Source organism: Bos mutus, chromosome 4, assembly GCF_027580195.1.
Source record: "Bos mutus isolate GX-2022 chromosome 4, NWIPB_WYAK_1.1, whole genome shotgun sequence".
NCBI classification, from domain to species: Eukaryota; Metazoa; Chordata; class Mammalia; order Artiodactyla; family Bovidae; genus Bos; species Bos mutus.
In genome coordinates this window covers 72007731-72026312 of record NC_091620.1, presented here as the reverse complement: position 1 = coordinate 72026312, position 18582 = coordinate 72007731, and the positions used below count along the sequence as shown (strand labels likewise).

Here is an 18582-nt window from a genome sequence, read left to right as displayed (position 1 = left end):
ATGTCCTGCTCTTCTAGACCCTCCTGCTTTCTCCTTTGTTCTCCTGCCCTGAGAGGTGGGGGAAGACGCTTGAAGAGTAAGAACTCTGGGTATCAATGACTGGAGAGGCTGTGCTAGCTCCAGTCTTCCTGGTCAATTTTCTCCCCTCAGTGCATTTCTGATAAGTGTATCCTGTGGCTTCCTGCAGTACAGAGTCCCCTGATGTGTGAGATGGCAGTTTGCAGACTGCATTCCATATTAGCTGGTAAAATCACATTTTGAATATCCTAGACTGTCCAGACAAGCCCACACAGAGTCCTCTTCTTGATAATCTTCTCTCCAAATGAGCCTTGAAGGTCAACACCAGCCAGGAACTGAGCTAACTGTGTTTTTTACTAAAGATAACTCCAAACAAGGTTCCAGAAGGGCTCTAGGCTTTTCCAGCAGGCGTAACCTACAGTCTCTCCTCGAAAGCCAGAGCATGAGGACGGGCAACAAAAGGGCTCCTTCTTCTGCCGTCTTGGAAGTGGAAGTTTTTACTCCCAAACCCCAGCCTCATTTGCACGCTCCGGGGGCTGGGAAACCCTGGACTGCGTCACCCACCATCCTCCCATGCTTGGTATGTTCTCCATTCCCACCACACCAGACCGGAAAAACACTATCAGATCAAAACTGAACCAAACGACAGAATCAGTGTTGCCACAGGCTCTGACAGCCTCGCCTCTGAATGTGCATTCCTTCTTCAGGGATCTTGGTGCAGACCCTGCAGTGGGGTTTGGGAACTCAGGTAGAAGAGGGTGGGAGGGCGCCAAGCTGCCCAGGGATCCAAAGAGGCAAGTGGCTTTGTGCCGTGTTTCCCGCCACCCCCGTGGGTCCGGGCAGCCTAGAGATAGAAACAGCCCCTGCGGCTTTCCCAGGCTGGTGATGAATGAGCCCATGGCCCCAATGGAGGCATCAAAGGCGCCGTGACAGCCCCACTCTGGTTGTAAATTGTCAGGCACTTGGCTGAAAGCGCTTGGAAAGCTGTTTGTGAGCCGTAGGCGGAGGAGGTCGACGACTTATAAGGCGGCTGGGCCTGTCACCTCTGCGTGGGGAAGGAACCATGGTCAGATGACTGGGAGTGAGGGCAGCCTGCCTTTGAGGCAGGGAGTGATGAATGAGGGGGAGTGGTGTTCCAAGTCATGCGTTTAGGGGAAAAATACCAAGTGGCAGGAGAGAATGAAAAGAACATGCCAGGTGGCCCTAAGCAACTGAATGTGAAGGCCTTTTTTGGAGGGCGTGAAATGTCTGGCTTCAGGACCCTAGAGTCTTTGCATGATTGCAGCCTCCTGGCTTCTGCAGACTGGTACTCAGAGCTCATATTCTGAACCCTTTAGGGCCTGGAGAGTCACTGATGGAACTTAAAGTAAAATGTACTGTGACTCTTTACACCAACAATAGAGGATACTGCGTAGATGTATCAGCTTTCTGGGATAGGTCTTGAAATTACTCTGAACCAGTCATTCTTCATCTGTAAAATGGGGACAAGAATACAAACCTCTTGGTGATGAGAGGATGAAAGACAGAGTTTTTAAAGTTTGGTAGGATGCATAGAGTTGGTATTTAACAGACAGTATCTGTTCTAAGCATCCAGGACATCATGCAATCAAGATAGGAGCAGAGATGCTGGGACTCCTGTCCGGATGAGATACAGAGGTGATCTTTGCCCATGGTGGCATCATGGAAATGTAGTTACACCTGCAAGAAAGACCACTTTCCCGGAAGCAAACCCAGTTATCTTCAGCAGCCCAAGACCATGCTTGCCGTCAGACTTGGCTCCATGTTTGCTGAGCCAATTTTAGCTGCCATGAAGAGCTAATGTGGAAGGTAGAAAGCAGCATAATTTGGTTGCAGAGAGAAGTGATAGTACAGAGGATCAGAGAATTTAACTCATGTTGATGCTCCGAGAACAAGATGCCAAGACAGGATTAAAGGTGCAAGGCTCTTATTAGTGGAAATGCCTACGGGAGAAGATGGGGACAGAGCTAGGCTAGGCTGCAAGAGCCATCAGATCGCGATGCAAGTCTGACCTGAGTAAAGGAACAAGGGAGGATGCGTGGGTAAGAATGTTCTAGTCAGCTATGCAGTCCATGAACTTGGCTAGGGCAATGGGGAGTCCAGGAGCCAAAGTCAGCTGTCACGGGACAGGAATGAGTCTGCCTAGTATCTCTGTCCTGCCCTGTCATTGGCACATGACCTCACTGCAAATCCAGCAATGGGTTTTAGAGCCCAGCATCTGGGATCTGCGGTCCATTATGTTCCCTCAGCTGAAAGTCTTCCAGGCACATTCTCATGACAGCCACAATATATTTTTATAAGAAATTCTGCCCAAGGCAAAACACGATTGTGGTAGGTACAGAAAAAAGAAAAGAAAGAAAGAAAAAGAAACAGCGCTCATACAAATTCCTCTCTGCCTATACACAGGCTGTTTTGCAGTGTGATTTTGCCATTCCTCCCTCTGAAAGATGGGTATCTCCTTCTACTCCTTGAATCTGGACTTAACTAGGTGAATTACTTTGGCCATCAGAACATTCACAAACATGGCACGGAAGGGGCTTGAGAAGTGTTAGCATTGGGACTTGCCCTCACTTGCAACTTTTGGAAGGAGCACTTTCTGAGATCTCCATGAGAAGAGCCCAGCCTAGCCTCCTGGAGGATGAGAGACAATACAAAGCAGAAACCACCCACCTTCCCACCAGAGATGTGAGTGAGGCTTTCCGGGAGCATCAGTCCCCAGCCAGCCATCAGTGACTGGAGAGACCAGCCAAGCAGGACTAGAACCAAAAGTAAATGGATAACCAACAGTGTTGTAAGAAAGAATAAGTGCCCATTGTTTTAAGCCCCTAGGTTTTGGGCTGGTTTGTTTTGTAGCAGAAGCTAACTGACAAGTCCATTTTCCAGAGGGAAAAACTGAAACCTGGAGACACATGAAGACACTCAATGAACTGAAGCCTGGAGGTGTTAACCACACTTCTTTAGAGTCTTCCACTCCAAGCTGGGCTTGACCAGACGGCTCTGAGTTTGGCGGCAGCTTTGCTCATTTGCATGTTATTAATATTTGCCTCGCTCCAGGAGTGAACTGAGATTGGGACTCAGAATTCCACCCTTAATAAGCCTCTATTGAATGAATGATGCTAAGGTGTCAGGAGGACCTTCTATGCCTTTGAAGTCATGAGAACACAAGTAGAGGAATTTCTAATCTTCTAAGCATGGGTGTGGAGGGGTGTAGGGGTATAGGGATCTCCTCCAATCAGATTATCAACTCCTGCAGGCAGGGACAGAATTTATATTTCTCTTATATTCTTCTTCACTCCTATACTAGTCCCATAAGCTACCATTCATTCATTCAACAAGTATTTCCTGAGCATGCCAAGAACAAAGCAGATAAAGATCTTCACCCTTGTGGAGCTTACATTCTTGGAGCCAGGGGTCGGGGGAACGGGACAGGTAATAGACAGGATAAGTAAGTAAACTATATAAGTGTATTGAAAAAAAAAGAAGTGCCAAGCTTTAAACGTAAAGCAGGGAAGGGGAGAGGGAGCAATGGGCAAGGGGTGTTGACATTCTAGATGGGGTAGCCAGGGAGCCTCCTGAAAAGGTGCCATTTGATTCAAGACTAAAGAAAGAGAAACAGCAAGCAGTGTGCACATTTGTGGGAGGAACATTGCACAGTAACTGCAGTGGCCCTGAGGCCAGGGCCCAGGAAGTGTCCAGGAGCATAGGGAGGCCAGGGCAGAAGGACCATGAACAAGAAGAGTTCGTAGATGAGCTCAGACAGGTAAGGGGTAGGGGTGAGTGGTAGGTACACATCATGAAAGATGCTATAGATCGGAGTTAGGGCTTGGAATGAAATAAGGAGCCTTTTGGGATTTGGGAGCAGAGAAGGGGCATGATCTGATGACACTTTTCACAGGCTCCCTCTGGCTGCTGTGCTAAGAATCTTCTGAAAGGAGGCAAGAGCAGAGTGGGGACACCAGTTGGGCGGGTAGTGCCTTAACCACAGACTTGCTTTCAGTTGAAATGAAAGTCAGGCTGTCTAGCCTAAGGCCTATGTTAGAAGGAACACTCAGTCACCATTTGTTGGGGAAAATATTGAATCGTGTCTTTTTGCCAGCATTATGGTGCCTGAGAGAGCAGCCAGGGGGACGTCGCTTCTGGACCTGAACAAGTTCTGCTTTGATGATGACAGCGAAGCACCAAACAACCGATTCAACTTCACCACGCCATCTGGAGTGGGGAGAGGCAGCAGGTTTCTACAGGATCCAGCTGGCTCTGGGAAAATCGTGGTCAGTTAATGGGCATTGCATCATCGAGAGGGCACTGGGGAGGTTGGTCTAACATGCGTAGTGCTCCTGCTGCCCCACTGAGAGAAATTTCCGAGGTAACTTCCTCTCCGACCGACTGTAACTGACAAACTGACAGTGACTCTGTTTTCCCCATTTGTTCTTTATTTTACCCAAGTTGCAGGAATTGTTTGTTATGCATGGTTATGCCCGGGGTGCTAGGGGTTGGATTCTCTCTCGCGTGGCCCGCAGTTGGCCGCCTGTGCGTCTGGTTAGCTGCCTCCACAGTCACCTCTGTTTCCTCTGGGCTCAAGCACTCTTGTTTGTTTCAGGGCTCCTTCCTGGCCATAGCGGTGTGAGCTGAGAGAGAGCAGGGCCTGGGGTCATGAGCGTGTCTTGCTAAATTCTACACTGTAGGACCATGGGAGACCCAAAGGAGGATAAGAAAAAAGAGGAGTATCTCCATGGGGGCCAACACAGAAATGGAGGAACATGGGCATGAAAGGCGGGTCTCAGTGAGCTGTGTGAGATCCTTCACAACAAGGTTCCCACCGAACGGTTGTGGGGACAAAGAAGGAGAAAGATAGAAGGACAGGGGAGGTGGGGATCTTAAAGGGAGTGGTCTTGATGGGGGAGGTGGTCTTTGCACCAGAGATAAAGCCTCAGGAAGAACAAGCAGCCCACCAGCCATCATCTCATCTACCCCCTTCTTCACTTCCCATCCTCAAGAGTTATACCAATTTTATTCATCACATCAAATAAAAATAACTTCTATATTTTTCTGTTTAAGAAATTAATACATGTTTACTATACTAGGAAACACAGGAAAGCATTACTATTCAGTAATAAGCACTATTAACATGTTGATATGTTTCCTTCTTGTCTGCTTCCCTGTGCATGAACTTTATATATAGTCTATACATATATCCATAAATATTCTAAATGATGGAAATAGCCCTGCATGTAGGATTCTGTATCACGTTTCTCTTCAACTTACTTGAGCCTATGCTGGACAATAGTGCTTGATGAACATCTTTAAACATAGATTCTGTCTCTTGATAAATTCTATCAAATAAGTCCTCTAGTAGTGAGTAAGGGTATGGACATAACTTTTTAAAGCTCCTTCTATGGGCAAAATGCTTTTCAGAAAGGTTTTGCAATTTACATGTACACCAACAGTATATGAAAATGTCAGTTCAATTAAAAGGATTGTTTATTCTGTGTAAACCGATCTCTCTGTTTTAATCTAGTTGATTGGTGATCTAGATTATGAAAATCCAAGTAATCTAGCAGCTGGCAATAAATACACCATGATAATTCAGGTACAGGATGTTGCTGCTCCTTACTATAAAAGCAAGTATCATTTTGACTTATTTCATAAAGCATCTTCCTTAAATTGCAGTGACTAAACTGTGCTAGACCATGCTCAGTCCTGGGCTGGGGATGTATTTGTATTCAAAAGGAGACTTCCAACACCCCCAACTCTTGAGAGTCAGACCAGTCCTCTTGTCCTTCTCCAAGAACAGTTAATCAGTCTCCAAATCCTTTCTTCTGTGTCACCTACTAAAATCTCAAAGACCCGGTGCCTCCCCCTCCACTGTACCCCAGCCCCACCCTACTAGTACTGCTCTAATGCAGAACCTCCCCTTCTTAGCTGACTTACCATGCTAAGAGTCTTTAAGAGTCATTCTGCCCACCTTTAGTCTTGCCCATTTCCAATGCACCCATCACATTTCTGACAGTGATTTTCAGGAAACACAAATGTCATCATATTACTTCCTTACTTAAAGCCCCATATCTGTGTCTCCTCATAGTTGTCAAGTTCCCGTTCAAACTCTTTGACCTGGCACAAAGCAATAGAGTGGGTCACATGAATTTTTTTGGTTTCCCAGTGCATATAAAAGTTATATTTACACTATGCTGTAGTGTGTTAAGTGTGCAATAGCTTTACGTCTGAAAAAATACTGTACAGGGGTTTCCCTGGGGGTCAGATGGTTAAGACTCTGCACCTCCAATCCAGGGGGCATGAGTTTGACCCCTAGTTGGGGAACTGAGATCCCATAAGCTGCATGGCACAGCCAAAATAATAATAATAAAAAATTTTAAGTAATGAACATACTTTAATTAAAAACACTTTATTGTTTAAAAATGCTAACCATCACCTGAACCTTTAGTGAGTCATAATCTTTTTGCAATGGTAACATCAAAGTCAATTGATCACAGATTACCATAACAATATAATAATGACAAAGAAGTTTGAAATACTGCAAGAAACACCAAAATGTGACACAGACACAAAAGTGAGCAAATGCTGTTGGAAAAATAGTGCCATATTTTTCAACTTGCTTGACACAGGGTTGCCACAATCTTCAATTTGCAAAAAATGCAGTTATCTGCAAACTACAATAAAGTGCAACAGATCGAGGGATGCCTGTATTGTGATTTAATGTTTTTCCTATTTCCACTTACAGATAACATCTACATTTATATCTTAACAAGCCCAGAAAATGAGTTTCCTCTTGTCTTTGATAGTCCGTCCTATGCATTTGCCGTGTCAGAACTGAGCCCACGTAAGTAACCTACAAGACAGGACTGCAGGGCCCTTGAGGGACCCGTTCATATGGAGGCACTTGGGCGGAGGGCGGCTCCCTGCCAGAGGCCCTGGTGGTATTATGCACAGCAAATCACCGCTGATTCCTGTTTACTGCATCTCTTACTTCTTTTTAAATTGTCCTCACTGTGGAGGAGCCCTTCAAGTGAAATCTAGATTTTAAAAACTGTTGACTAAACTGCATTTCTCTGAACCCCCTGATTGCCTCTTTGTCTGGGTGCCTGATTCTGCTAATCCTCTCTTTTTGCAGCCCAAGTTTTCCCTTGGTCTCCATTGTGATTTTTATCCAGCTCACTCAGAATTGAGATTTAAAAATAGAAGGCTTCCCATTTCTAGATTTCTCTCATTTACAAACAAAATAAAGATGCTTTCTCTCTCCATCACAGGATTCCCTGGAGGCCTCTTTTTCCCACCCTTTAGGACTCCTCGATTTCTGCAGGCTCCTTCCAATCAGGCTGAGTTTCTCCCTGTCTCTCCCAGTTTGAAGAGAACACTGTTAACTCTACAATAATCAGAGTTTATTACAGCCTTTGACTGTGGCTACTTCTGTACTAAAAACCAAACAAACCCAAAACTCTGCCTCTAAAATCATCTCTTCTTCATTTCATTCTCTCTCTTTATGATGAGCTCCATTTCCTGACATTACATTTTAAACAAAACACAAACAGCAGGTCTCAAGAAAATGCTTTTAGTTCCTTATGCCTTACCCAGTGAATAACAAATGCAACAGGAATGGGCTTTTTATGAATTTATAGATCCTGATACAATTGTTAATCACCTGTTTTGAGTCAAGCACATAGTGCCAGCCTATGTATTTGAATAAAAGCAAATTCTGCCCTTGAGGAGTGTAATTTATGAGGAAGAACTTCTACAAAACAAGCAAGACAGGATTCAAGCAGCCCCACCAACAAGACTTGTAAAATAAGCCAAATGCAACAGGATTTAAAAATCAAAAATATCCTAATCATCCTGTGGCGAAACCCTTAAAAATTAGTTTTTATTTTGCTTATAAGAGCACCCCAGGCTCATTAGAGAAAAATCTGAAAAATAAAAAAGACAACACTGCTGCAAAAAGATGTATATGGGAGGATGTTCTTTCCAGTGTTATGATCATATAATAATTGGCATACTTGGAGTCTACATAAAGGCATGAATTGTCTTTTACACTTCACAGTATTGCTTGGATCACATGGCCAGTTTCCTAGTGGGTGTCATTAACGTAATTTGAATGTAATAGAATTGAAGATGTAAAACACACAGAGTTTGAACAGCAAAGAGGCCTCCAAAAGTCTGTTGGCCCATGGCACTGAGAATGTCTGCTCCTGGTTCCTCCTCTCACCCCCGAAGCAGGACTAATCTCAGATATTATTCTCAGGAGTAATCACAGGTACTTTATTCTTCCAGCTAGAACCCAGGTTGGACGAGTGCAAGCGACAGATAAAGACTTCCCCCAGAGCCGCATCACATACTCCATCTCTGCTGGAGGGGCCAGCCAGCAGTACCCAAATATATTTTGGATTAATCCCCAAACGGGAGAACTCCAGCTGGTGACTAAAGCAGACTATGAAACAATCCCTGTCTATATTCTCAGAATCCAGGCCACCAACAGCGAGGACAGCAGCTCAGTCACTGTGAGTGGGGTTGTGGTGCATTCACACGTGCCCAAGTGGTTGACTTTGGGTCTCCCTGGCACCCTCCAGGTGTGGCTGTAGCAAGAAAGAATCTTAAAAGGGCACCTCCTGCAGGAAATGGCTAATGGTATCCCACTCAGCACAATCAGACACACACAGGAGTGCCAGGAAATAAAGACTGACATCTCTAAGCCCACGTTTGTGTGTACTGCGAGAAGCACTGAGATGGAAGGCTGCCCTGGGGGACAAGCTTCCTTCTGTTGCTCTTAAATCTCCCCTTGCTTTTGTGGTGGGCTGGTGCTGTGCATCACCCCCAAGTATTCAAAGTTTTCCCCTATTCCTACCCTATCCCCATCACAGCAGGTGAGCTAGGTCTTAAAAAAACTATCTGGCTAGACATGGGGCTATATTGCTTTGCCATCCCTGATGTTGAGAATCTGGTTACATGCATTTCTGAGTCAGGAGGTCTGAGTAGGGCCTGAGAACCTATATTTCTGACATGCTTCCAAGCAGTACCTATGCAGCTAGTCCACAGCCATACTTTGAGGAGCCTGGGTTTAAGTGATCTGTGCTAACAGTGTTTAGGACTATTTGAGGATAATATGAGGGCCACAAAGAGGGAAATATTTCTTGGTCTTTTTTGTTAATAAAGTGAAAAAGCATAAGGCAAAATGAACTCAGCTAGCAGCAGGCATCCCTATGTGATAGAGAGAATGACTGGTTCAGAGTCAGGAGGCAGAGTTCATTTCTCAACTTTGATCCCAATTTTCCAAAGGGGTCTGAGCAATGCTTATCTTTGTACCTTGATTTCTCTCTCTCACCTGGAGAATCACCTCATAACCCAATGCCTGAATAGTCTAGTTCCTCTGATGACTTGCTTTGAATTAGTGGGACAATGTTTTTAACGATGTGTGAGGCTCAGCGTTGCTAGCTAAGGAAAAGATGTGCTTAGTTGAAGGTAATTGTTGTGTTTGTTAGGTTGGGTTTTTGAGAGGAATGAATGGAGTCCACTTTGGGAGCTAACTAGAGAGAACATTTCAATTTATTGCCAGGCTCAGGAATAACTGAAATCCCCAAATTTCAAAGGTAGAATGAATACGACTCAAAAATTCATAAGCTTTTAAAAAGGGTGATGATCACATAAGTCCCTTTCAGGGCTGACATTCAATGTTCTGTGCTGGCAGGCATCCCAGTCCATATTCCAATTCACCAGGCATAAAAGATGGTGATGAAAGAGAACAGGCTGGCCCCTGCTTGTGGCCTGCCAGCACCACCAGCTCAGTGTGGTGCTGATAGCCTGGGTTACAGATGAGAGCCTGGCTAAGCCGGGTTGCCTCCTTCTATCCCAGTGGTTCTCAACCCTGATTGCGTGTTAGAATCAGCTGGGGAACGTAAAAAACAGTTGGTGCCTGGGCACCAACTTCCAGAGAGTCTAATTCATTTGGTTTGGAGCGGGCCAGACAAGTGGAACCAGTGTTGAGAGCCATTGCTTTATCTTCCAAAGTTAAAGATAGAACTTCCAACTCAGAGAGGCAGCAAGCAAGGAAGCATAGGAGGGTCACCACAGATCCATCATTGTTACTGAAAAAACAACTCAGCATCATCTGGGGATGAGTGCATGTGTCTAGATGCATGTGTGTGAGGGCTGTGGAAATACATTATTATGTATATTATCACACATGCATGTACACATACACATACATGATAAAGTTAATAACACAGGACTTGGAGTAAGGTAGACCTGAGTTCAAATCCCAGTTCCACCACTCACCAACTGAATGAATAGCCTTAGGTCAATTACCTAATCTCCCTAAGCCTCAGTTGCCCCATCTATAAAGTTGGAATAATCATATTATCTATCTTGGATGAGGTTAAACCTCACTAATTCACAAAAAGCACACAGCCCAGTGCCTGGCACACAGTAAGGACTAAATGATAACTACTTCACAAGGCCACTTTCTTGCTGCTCTAGGTTACTGTGAACATCATTGAAGAAAATGATGAAAAACCAATTTGTACCCCAAACTCATATTTCCTGGCCATCCCAGTGGATCTGAAAGTTGGCACAAATATTCACAACTTCAAGCTCACATGTACTGACCTTGATTCCAGCCCTAGGTCTTTTCGTTACTCCATTGGCGCAGGTATGATATTGATGTCAGTGTTCCTGGATCCTTGCTGAGGGCTCCTGGTGTTGGAGGCTGCAGCAGCTGTTTAGGTAGAAGGGGTGGGAGTCAGAGTTCACATACTGATCTGGCACCGTGTGAAGGGTAGGCTGTCTTGAATGAGGAAAGCAGGGATGAGGGGTCTAATGGTTCTGGAACCCCTCTTTCCTCCTTGGTTCCCCCTTCTCACCTAATTCTTCCCAGACTCCCATACTTAGCTGCCCAAAGGCCCAAGGAAAGGTGAATCCCTTTGATGGTGACTCCACACCCTCCTATTCCCAGCCTGTTGCGTGATTCATGAATCAGATTAGTGTAGTTAAAAAAATATTTTAGTTCAACTCCTCCCCCAGCTCTTTTGCTGCAAGCTTGTAGTGGGGGCAGGGGATCCCAAACCTCTCTCTGGATAATAATAGATGAAATAGATTAAATGCATTTTGAAACGTGTCCTCAGGAATTCTCTTCTGCTCCATTCATTTTCTCTCTTTAAAAATATACCATTGTGGGAGAGAGAAAAAAGAGCACCCCTCAATGGAAATGAGACCAAAATAGCTCATCTAATGAAGTGCTGGGGCCAGAGATTTAAACCCAAACAAGCAGAGCAATTTCACGTGAGAGAGTAAAAATCCAGCTCGGCCACCCGCTGAGCCCTGGCAGAGCAGGAACTCAAGCAGCAGGAAGCCTCTCGAGCAGGCTGTGTCACCAGGGGCAGAGCCTGCCTGGAGACAGCAACTGCAACTGCCAGAGATAGAAATAATCCATACTGAGAACCCTCCAGGTCTTTACAACGGGGCACTTCGCTGCTAAGGGAGTAACAACTGCATCATCCCTTGCTCCATTTACTGGTTTTCAGTCGGTAACGAGTCTGGAGCCACCGGAGGAATGAGCAAGGGCTGCTTGGGAGGGGCAGCCTCTCTGCTCTGGGCTCCTGAAACTGTGAGCCTGCGGCCCCCACCAAGGGAGGGTGGAGGGAGGCAGATATGGGGACTGCAGTCCCTGCCTGAGCAGGCGGTACCTTCCTTTTGGGGACTCCAGGGTCATCTGTCACTGGTGTGACCAGCCACGTTCCATGAAAAGCGTGGAGTGAATTTGGCCTATGGCTAGGGACCGTGCCCCCTTCCTTCTTGCTGCCCACTGATTGGTCTGAGCATGAGTTACACATGGTTACTAAACGAATGCTGACAGTGTCACTGACCGCACCAGGACTGTTAGGTTTCTGCCTGACACTCAGCAGCACGGCGGCCATTCTCCTGAGATACATGTGCCGGTGCCCTTTTCTGCTCTTGTTTTCACTGCAGCCACGCTGGTTGTGAGCAGCACAACCAGATTTCACTCGTGAAATCTCTGGAGCAGTTAAGGATCATATTCTGTTATTGACCCCACCCTAGTACATCAGAAACAACCTACATCTGCAGTGTGGATGTTTAAGGAAAAAGACTGGATGGGTTTTTTTTTTTTAAACCTTTATTTCTCATGCTCTTTTCTTCCTTTTCCCCAAATCCTTGCATCAAATCTCATTTAGGCAACATCAACAGTCATTTCACTTTCTCTCCCAACGCTGGGTCCAATGTTACAAGCCTGATCCTGGCGACTCGCTTTGACTATGCTAGTGGGCTAGATAAGATCTGGAACTACAAACTGCTTGTCTACATAACCGATGACAACTTGCTGTCCGGCAGGAAGAGAGCTGGGGCTCTTGTTGAAACCGGGACCGTGACACTGAGTATTAGTGTCATTCCTCACCCAACCACGATTATCACCACAACTCCCAAGGTAAGGGCTCTGGGAGCTGGACTTCTCAGATACATCCCCTGTGATTGATACTGGTGGGGCCCTCTGACCTAGGAGAAATATGGGATGGACTGAAAAGACATGAAGTGTTAGGATACTGACAGGACCACCAACCATGGATTGGATAGGATTAGTCACTGGGTGGTAGAAAAAGATCCGGGTGAGACCTTGGGCTTAGAGCACCATTAACTTTTCCTAATTTATGCAGACTTGTGAAAGATCAGGTATTGACCATCCAGAGTCCTGTGACAAAGGAGCTGATATTCATGGACATGCTGCCTTCACAAGCCCCTCTGCTTGCTCCTAAGAGCCATTGCGAATCATTGTCCACGAGAGCGGCTAAGCTGCCAGATGCCCTTCTCTACTTCTTTTGAAGAGTCATTATTTGCCAAACTGTACTCTACTCCCCACCCCGACCCCAAAAAAATTCCATTCATTCAATCTGTAGATACGATAATACCTATATTATCAAGCAAGCACTTAGGTAAATAAGTAAAAAATGATCTCTGCTTTCGTGGAGCTTATATTACGAGTAGAGGTCAGTGGTTCTGAGTGTAGTCCCCAGACTAGCAATATCACCATCACCTGAAAATTTATTAGAAGACCAGATTCTTCAGCCCACCCCAGAACATTAAAGTTATACCTCTCCTGACCATGATCATCACTATGACCTCCAGGGAAGAATGCTGAAACCTGGAATTTCACATCCCCAGGTATACTGGATGAGAAACTCTGCAGATGGAGTCCAGAAATCTGTGTTTTCAATAAGCCTTTAGATTGCACCAAAGTTTGAGCACCTCTGATTTAGAGGGGGAGACAGATTACAAGCAGGGATGCAAATTAATAAACTAATTACAAATTGTCCTAAACAGTAGGAAGAAAATAAGCAGGTGCCACAATAGAATCAGTGTAATAAAGGAGGGGAGAGTCTTAGAATCTGACAAGAGGATTATCACCCCTGACTCCTTGATCAACTGGCTTCTATTCATACAGACTCTTTTGTCCCCTTTCCTCCTGCTCCTAGTAAAAGTTGTGCCCCTGGCAAGCAGCCCCACAATTGGAGTACACAGAAGGAATCAGAACCTCAGAAAGCAACCTATGATAGGTGTTCAAATTCTGCTTCTCCAAGTCTTACCAAGAGCTGCTCAACGTTCCTCTCCTCTCCTTCCAATGAATGGAGGCATTAGGTGTCCTCAAGGGCTTTCAGTGATGGTAGGAGCCAGTTGGTGCCTCTGAATAAGGAGCCGCCATCTTTCTGGGACTTATTACACAACCCAGTTGTGACATCCCCCATCTGGAAATCTCTATAACTTGTTTGTTATCTGTCTCCCTCTCTGGGAAGCAAACACTGAACTTGAGGTCTCACTGTGATAACAGCCTGCTCAGCTGGCAATGCAGCTGGTAGTGAGTGAACACTGAGAAGCCTACAAAGTATTTAAAAAAAAACAAAAAAACAACTTTCATGGCTCATGCCTTTCCAGTGAAAGACAATGGCTATATTAGTCCCTAGATTATGCCATTATTTGGGAGGGAAAAAAATGCCAATGGAATTTTTATCTTTGGGAAAGGGGAAGAGAGTGAATGAAATTAAGCCTAGAGTTGCTTCCCAGTTCCCTACATTTTCTGGGCTTTGGTCTAATGGATGATGTATGGTGGTTTAGTTGCTAAGTCATGTTTGACTCCAGCGACCCCATGGACTGTAGCCCTCCAGGCTCCTCTGTACATAGGATTTTCCAGGCAAGAATACTGAAGTGGGTTGCCATTTCCTTGGATGATGTATGGCAAGACTATAAATAAGGTGATGGGTTAAAGCAGCTAGAATGATGAGCACACAGATATCAGATATTTAGAGCAAGAACAAAGAGCAGAATGAACACTCAGCCACCCAACATGAGAGGGTGCTGAAGTCAAAGACACCACCAGCCCCCACTCACTCTCCTGCTTCTATCATTCAAGCCAAGGATCACCTACCAGATCCTGAGGAAGAACGTGTATTCTCCATCTGCCTGGTATGTGCCTTTTGTCATCACTTTGGGCTCCATGTTGCTTCTGGGTCTCCTGGTGTCCATGATCGTCCTGCTGGCCAAAGCCATCCACAGACACTGTCCCTGCAAGACTGAAAAGCACAAGAAAACTCTGTAAGTTGCCAGTGGGCTGGGTTCCTCCCATCATTTCCTTTCAGAGGACACTGGTTCTGGTGATGTCTGGAGAAGAAAAGGTAGACAGTTCAGATTTCTCCACAGGGTAGAGAGCGTGTCTGGAATGAAGGAAGCAAACAGAGATATAGGGAAGGCATCCAGCTCTCCTTGTCCTGGTGGACCTCCTTCACCAAACCAGACCTGAAAACCCTTCCTTTGCTTTTCCCTGGCACCTGCCTGTCCTTGATGTGTTCTCAGTGAAATTGGGGTTTCAACTTCTTGGTAACCTTGCCCTGGATAAAAGCTTCAAAAACAAGGCCAGTCATGAGTAGCAGTGGAATATGCTGTGCTGTTATTTGTGGAATATTTAAAGAATGGGATGGAATTAGAAGCATGAGAAACTAATAAGGGAATTAAGCTTTTGGCTCCAGTGACTCAACTGGGCTTTGGTGTGACTAAATAATCATTTTTCTTTTGCACATGGCCCTGATCCCTCCCTCTCGAGGGCTGTAAACGCAGGTCAGCTTCTTCTCCCTTGGATCCTCACCTGCTCACTAATATGCCTCTTTCAGTGATGCTCTACAGAGTGTCTATTACCAGCTAAAGGGAGGTACTAGAGTGAAGTGCAGAAAGCATTGAATTGTTATAAGATTCTCCAGAGTCAGTTTCTTGAGTCTCAGTAGCTCTTACAATGAGAACACGAGGGTTTCTCAGCCTGTGCTTTGGAGTCAGATAAGGCTAGGGTTCAAATCTTGGCTCTACCATTTTCTGGGTACATGGTTTTAAGCAATGACAACCTCTGTGAATCTCAATTTCTTTATTTGAAAACCAAACAATTAAATGAGCAAATGCAAAGGAAGCACTTAGCACTGTTCCTGATGTCGAGTAAATGCATAATACACACGTTTTTAAAATCTTGTTGCATGATTTTTCATGGCTGAGTCCCAGTGAGTACAGGACTTCAGATTCCAAGTTTAGCTCTACACTCAAGTATCTTGTGGTATTGGAACCTCCAATTTTGGAATTTCTCACTGGCAAAAAGAAGGGGTGATAAGATACATGCATCTTTTAAAGGTATTTTGAAGATTAACTAGTACTGTCAAATAATTTTAAGTCTATGGATGAAAGACTGGATAAAAGTATAAGGTATTAGCATAAAGATGTGCATTGCATTTTGCCATATTTATTGGGGACATTCGTTGCTATTGGCAACCTTGACTTCAAGGTAAGAAATCCCTGAGCATCTGCTGAAATTAAAAAAGGCATTTTTATTTGGACTGCACTCACAAATTGATTTGAGGAAAAAAAAAAACTGGCTCCAAAAGAGTGATGCTTAAGCTTGTAAGAATGGTGGTGCTCTGCAATGGGATTTGGGCAGAAGTTCTTAAAGGAGGTAATCCCGTAGACACTGCAACTCACATGCAATTTATGGTTAAATGTGCACCTTGAACCTGGTTGCTTTCATTTACATTTGAAATATTGTTTTCAACAAGGTTGACTTAAAAAAAGGAAAAACTAGCTGGTGATTCAGATTCAGACCTGGCCTCTCTGGCAATTTGTTGTATCATAAGGCAACCAACATTTGTCCAGTAACAAAGAATAAAATTAAGGTCACAGAACTACAGAATTCAAGATTGTTACGGAAGGGTATTAACATCAAGCGTCCAGCTCTTCATGTTACAGAAAGCCAAAATTTAACTCCTAGTCACTGAACCTTCCCAGGGTGAGCCACCCCTTCTGGTCAGATGGCTGCTGGGGAAGAAGCCCAGCCAGGAAGAATGGCCCGGCCGTCTGATGGGGGTGGTCATGGCCCTCCCTCAGTGTGTCAGAGGAAATAGAGTCCCTGAAGTTCTAGAAAGCAGTAGTTTTCAAGCTCATCAAGTTCTCAGAACCTCCTTAGTCCCAACCCAATAGTGATGAAGCAGGGCTGGGAGTCCAGTCTTCACTTTAGTCCCCAGCCCTGGTCCTTCTCTTAATCAGACTCTGAATCCTGGGGGACATAGTTGCCCAAAGGCTTCCATGTTGTCAAGTGTAAACCAGGGCAGAATGCTCTCGGGTTAATTCTTGTCCACCCTTTCTCCCCTCACAGGGTGAAGAAAGTAGGTACGTATGATGTCAGTTACCTTTGTTTGCTGCTCTTGTTGTTTTTTTGCTGGCTCTGTTGTACTCTTGGGTTGGCCAAAAAGTTCAATCAGGTTCTTTCTCTAACATCTTGTGGAAAAAACCAAACGAACTTTTCAGCCAATCTAATATATAAAAGCACTCCAACTTAGTGGAAAATCAGGGCACAGTCCTGTCTTGGTGGTTTTCTGCCACATCATCTGTGGATGAAATGAAACAGAGGTCACACGCAGCTGGAGGGAGGGGAGGCAGGACGGGCTGCAAGGGGCCTTTGGCCCACTCAGATCTCTCACTTGGTCCTGCCTGTTCCTTACTGAGTCTCCTCCCGTCAGTTCAACATCAGCATCTAAAGGTCTGTTCCCCACCAAGCAGGTCAGGAATGAAGAATTCTCTGTGGGTTAAACACAGAATCTATGCACTGCCACACACGGAGGGGACAACTAGTGCTCTGTATTAGACCAATGTCTCTTTTTTTTTATGGATAAATGATACTTTATTCTCAGAGTGTAATGGATTTGGTCATTTTCTCATGTTATTTAGGTCAGGCTAGTTAGAAATGAGGGCTGGGTACAGTCAGATGCGCTGGGAGACCTGAGTGATTTCAGGGCATTGGTGAATAGAGCAAGGTCCATCTGAGGAGAGGTCACCACTGCCACCAAAGCTGTGGCCTCAGGGAGAATCCAAGCTATGGGGAGGGATGGGCAAAGACCTGGAAAGAGTGTTTTTGATAAGCGGTTGTTCTGACCACGCCAGCCATTGGTGCATGCATCTGACATGCACAAGGGGTGTCTAACAGGGTTAGAAATTCGACTGCAGTAGTTAGTGATCATATCAAATGAGATCGTTGTAATAAACGAGAGTTTCCATAAGCTCTCATCCTAGTTACTTTTTTAAAGGGGCATAAGGATGCAAAGAATCCTCACACAACCAATGTAGCAACTTCACATTTCTTATTTACCTATAAAGCCATTTTGAGCTTCCCAGTGGCACTAGGCTGCCCTGGTGGCTCAGACGGTAAAGAATCTGCCTGCAATGCAGTAGACCTGGGTTTGATCCCTCGATTGGGAAGATCCCCAGGAGAAAGGCATGGCAACCCACTCCAGTATTCCTGCCTGGAAAGTCTCATGGACAAAGGAGCCTGGCTGGCTACAGTCCATAGGGTCGCAAAGAGTCAGACACAACTAAAGCGACTTAGCATGCACGTACAAAGCCATTTAAAAGCTAATTTCTAGTAATAACAATAACATGGAAAAAGAATTTTTAAATTGTTTTAATTGTGTATGATGTGTGTGTGTTTCTGAGAAGATGGAAGGCTGTCGACAAACATGTCTAGAGACAGAAAATTCTTTGCTGTGCCTGCAATACTAAACTCAGAGAAGATGAGGTCTCATGGTGGAGGTAGAATTTTAAGGTCAATTTAGTGTCCAAGAAGCTTAACTTCTGTCCTCTTCCCTGCAGAAATGAAGAACACAAAGAGAGAGGTCATGGTGGTAAGGACAGCTGACCCCTGGATACCTGGTGGGGGGAGGGTGGGGTGGTAGGCTCGCATCCTCCTCCCAGGCAGCCCTGCCACAGCCCCGTGGAAGTGTTTATCATTCAGGGAGATGCCTATACGTGGCCACTGGAACTGATTGCTGTGTGACGAGCTCCTGATAGAATTTTTTCCCTCCACTGAACTTGTCTGCTGATATATTTGCAGAAGAACTGGATTTCATAAATATTGAATAGTGGTGTTTATTATCCACACCACTTCTCCAGGAGAGTGAGCTGGGGGAGGTGGGGAGGAACTTAAAGACCAGAACTGGTGCTACAGCCTTCAGTAGGATT

General features: G+C 45.1%; 1 protein-coding gene and 1 long non-coding RNA gene across 3 annotated transcripts in view; one reads left to right on the top strand and one right to left on the bottom strand.

Annotated features, from left to right (window-relative positions):
* LOC138987631 (uncharacterized) overlaps positions 1 to 18582 on the bottom strand; it is a 78450-nt gene that overhangs the window by 24405 nt on the left and 35463 nt on the right. The window contains exons 3-5 of one of the 2 annotated variants that reach the window (XR_011464019.1): positions 16758 to 16955; positions 14468 to 14612; positions 10645 to 10753 (exon numbers count right to left, since the gene is read on the bottom strand). This is a non-coding gene — a long non-coding RNA (uncharacterized lncRNA). Of the gene's footprint in view, positions 1 to 10644; positions 10754 to 14467; positions 14613 to 16757; positions 18206 to 18582 lie in introns of those variants that run through there. The other variant, XR_011464018.1, reaches the window with a different exon arrangement.
* The window catches only part of CDHR3 (cadherin related family member 3), a 70425-nt gene that overhangs the window by 46060 nt on the left and 5783 nt on the right, over positions 1 to 18582 (top strand). The window contains exons 9-17 of the mRNA XM_070369632.1: positions 4133 to 4304; positions 5552 to 5654; positions 6773 to 6871; positions 8317 to 8543; positions 10516 to 10687; positions 12228 to 12478; positions 14453 to 14634; positions 16724 to 16737; positions 18214 to 18245. Coding sequence (XP_070225733.1) covers positions 4133 to 4304; positions 5552 to 5654; positions 6773 to 6871; positions 8317 to 8543; positions 10516 to 10687; positions 12228 to 12478; positions 14453 to 14634; positions 16724 to 16737; positions 18214 to 18245 — 1252 coding nt within the window. The remainder of the gene's footprint in view (positions 1 to 4132; positions 4305 to 5551; positions 5655 to 6772; positions 6872 to 8316; positions 8544 to 10515; positions 10688 to 12227; positions 12479 to 14452; positions 14635 to 16723; positions 16738 to 18213; positions 18246 to 18582) is intronic.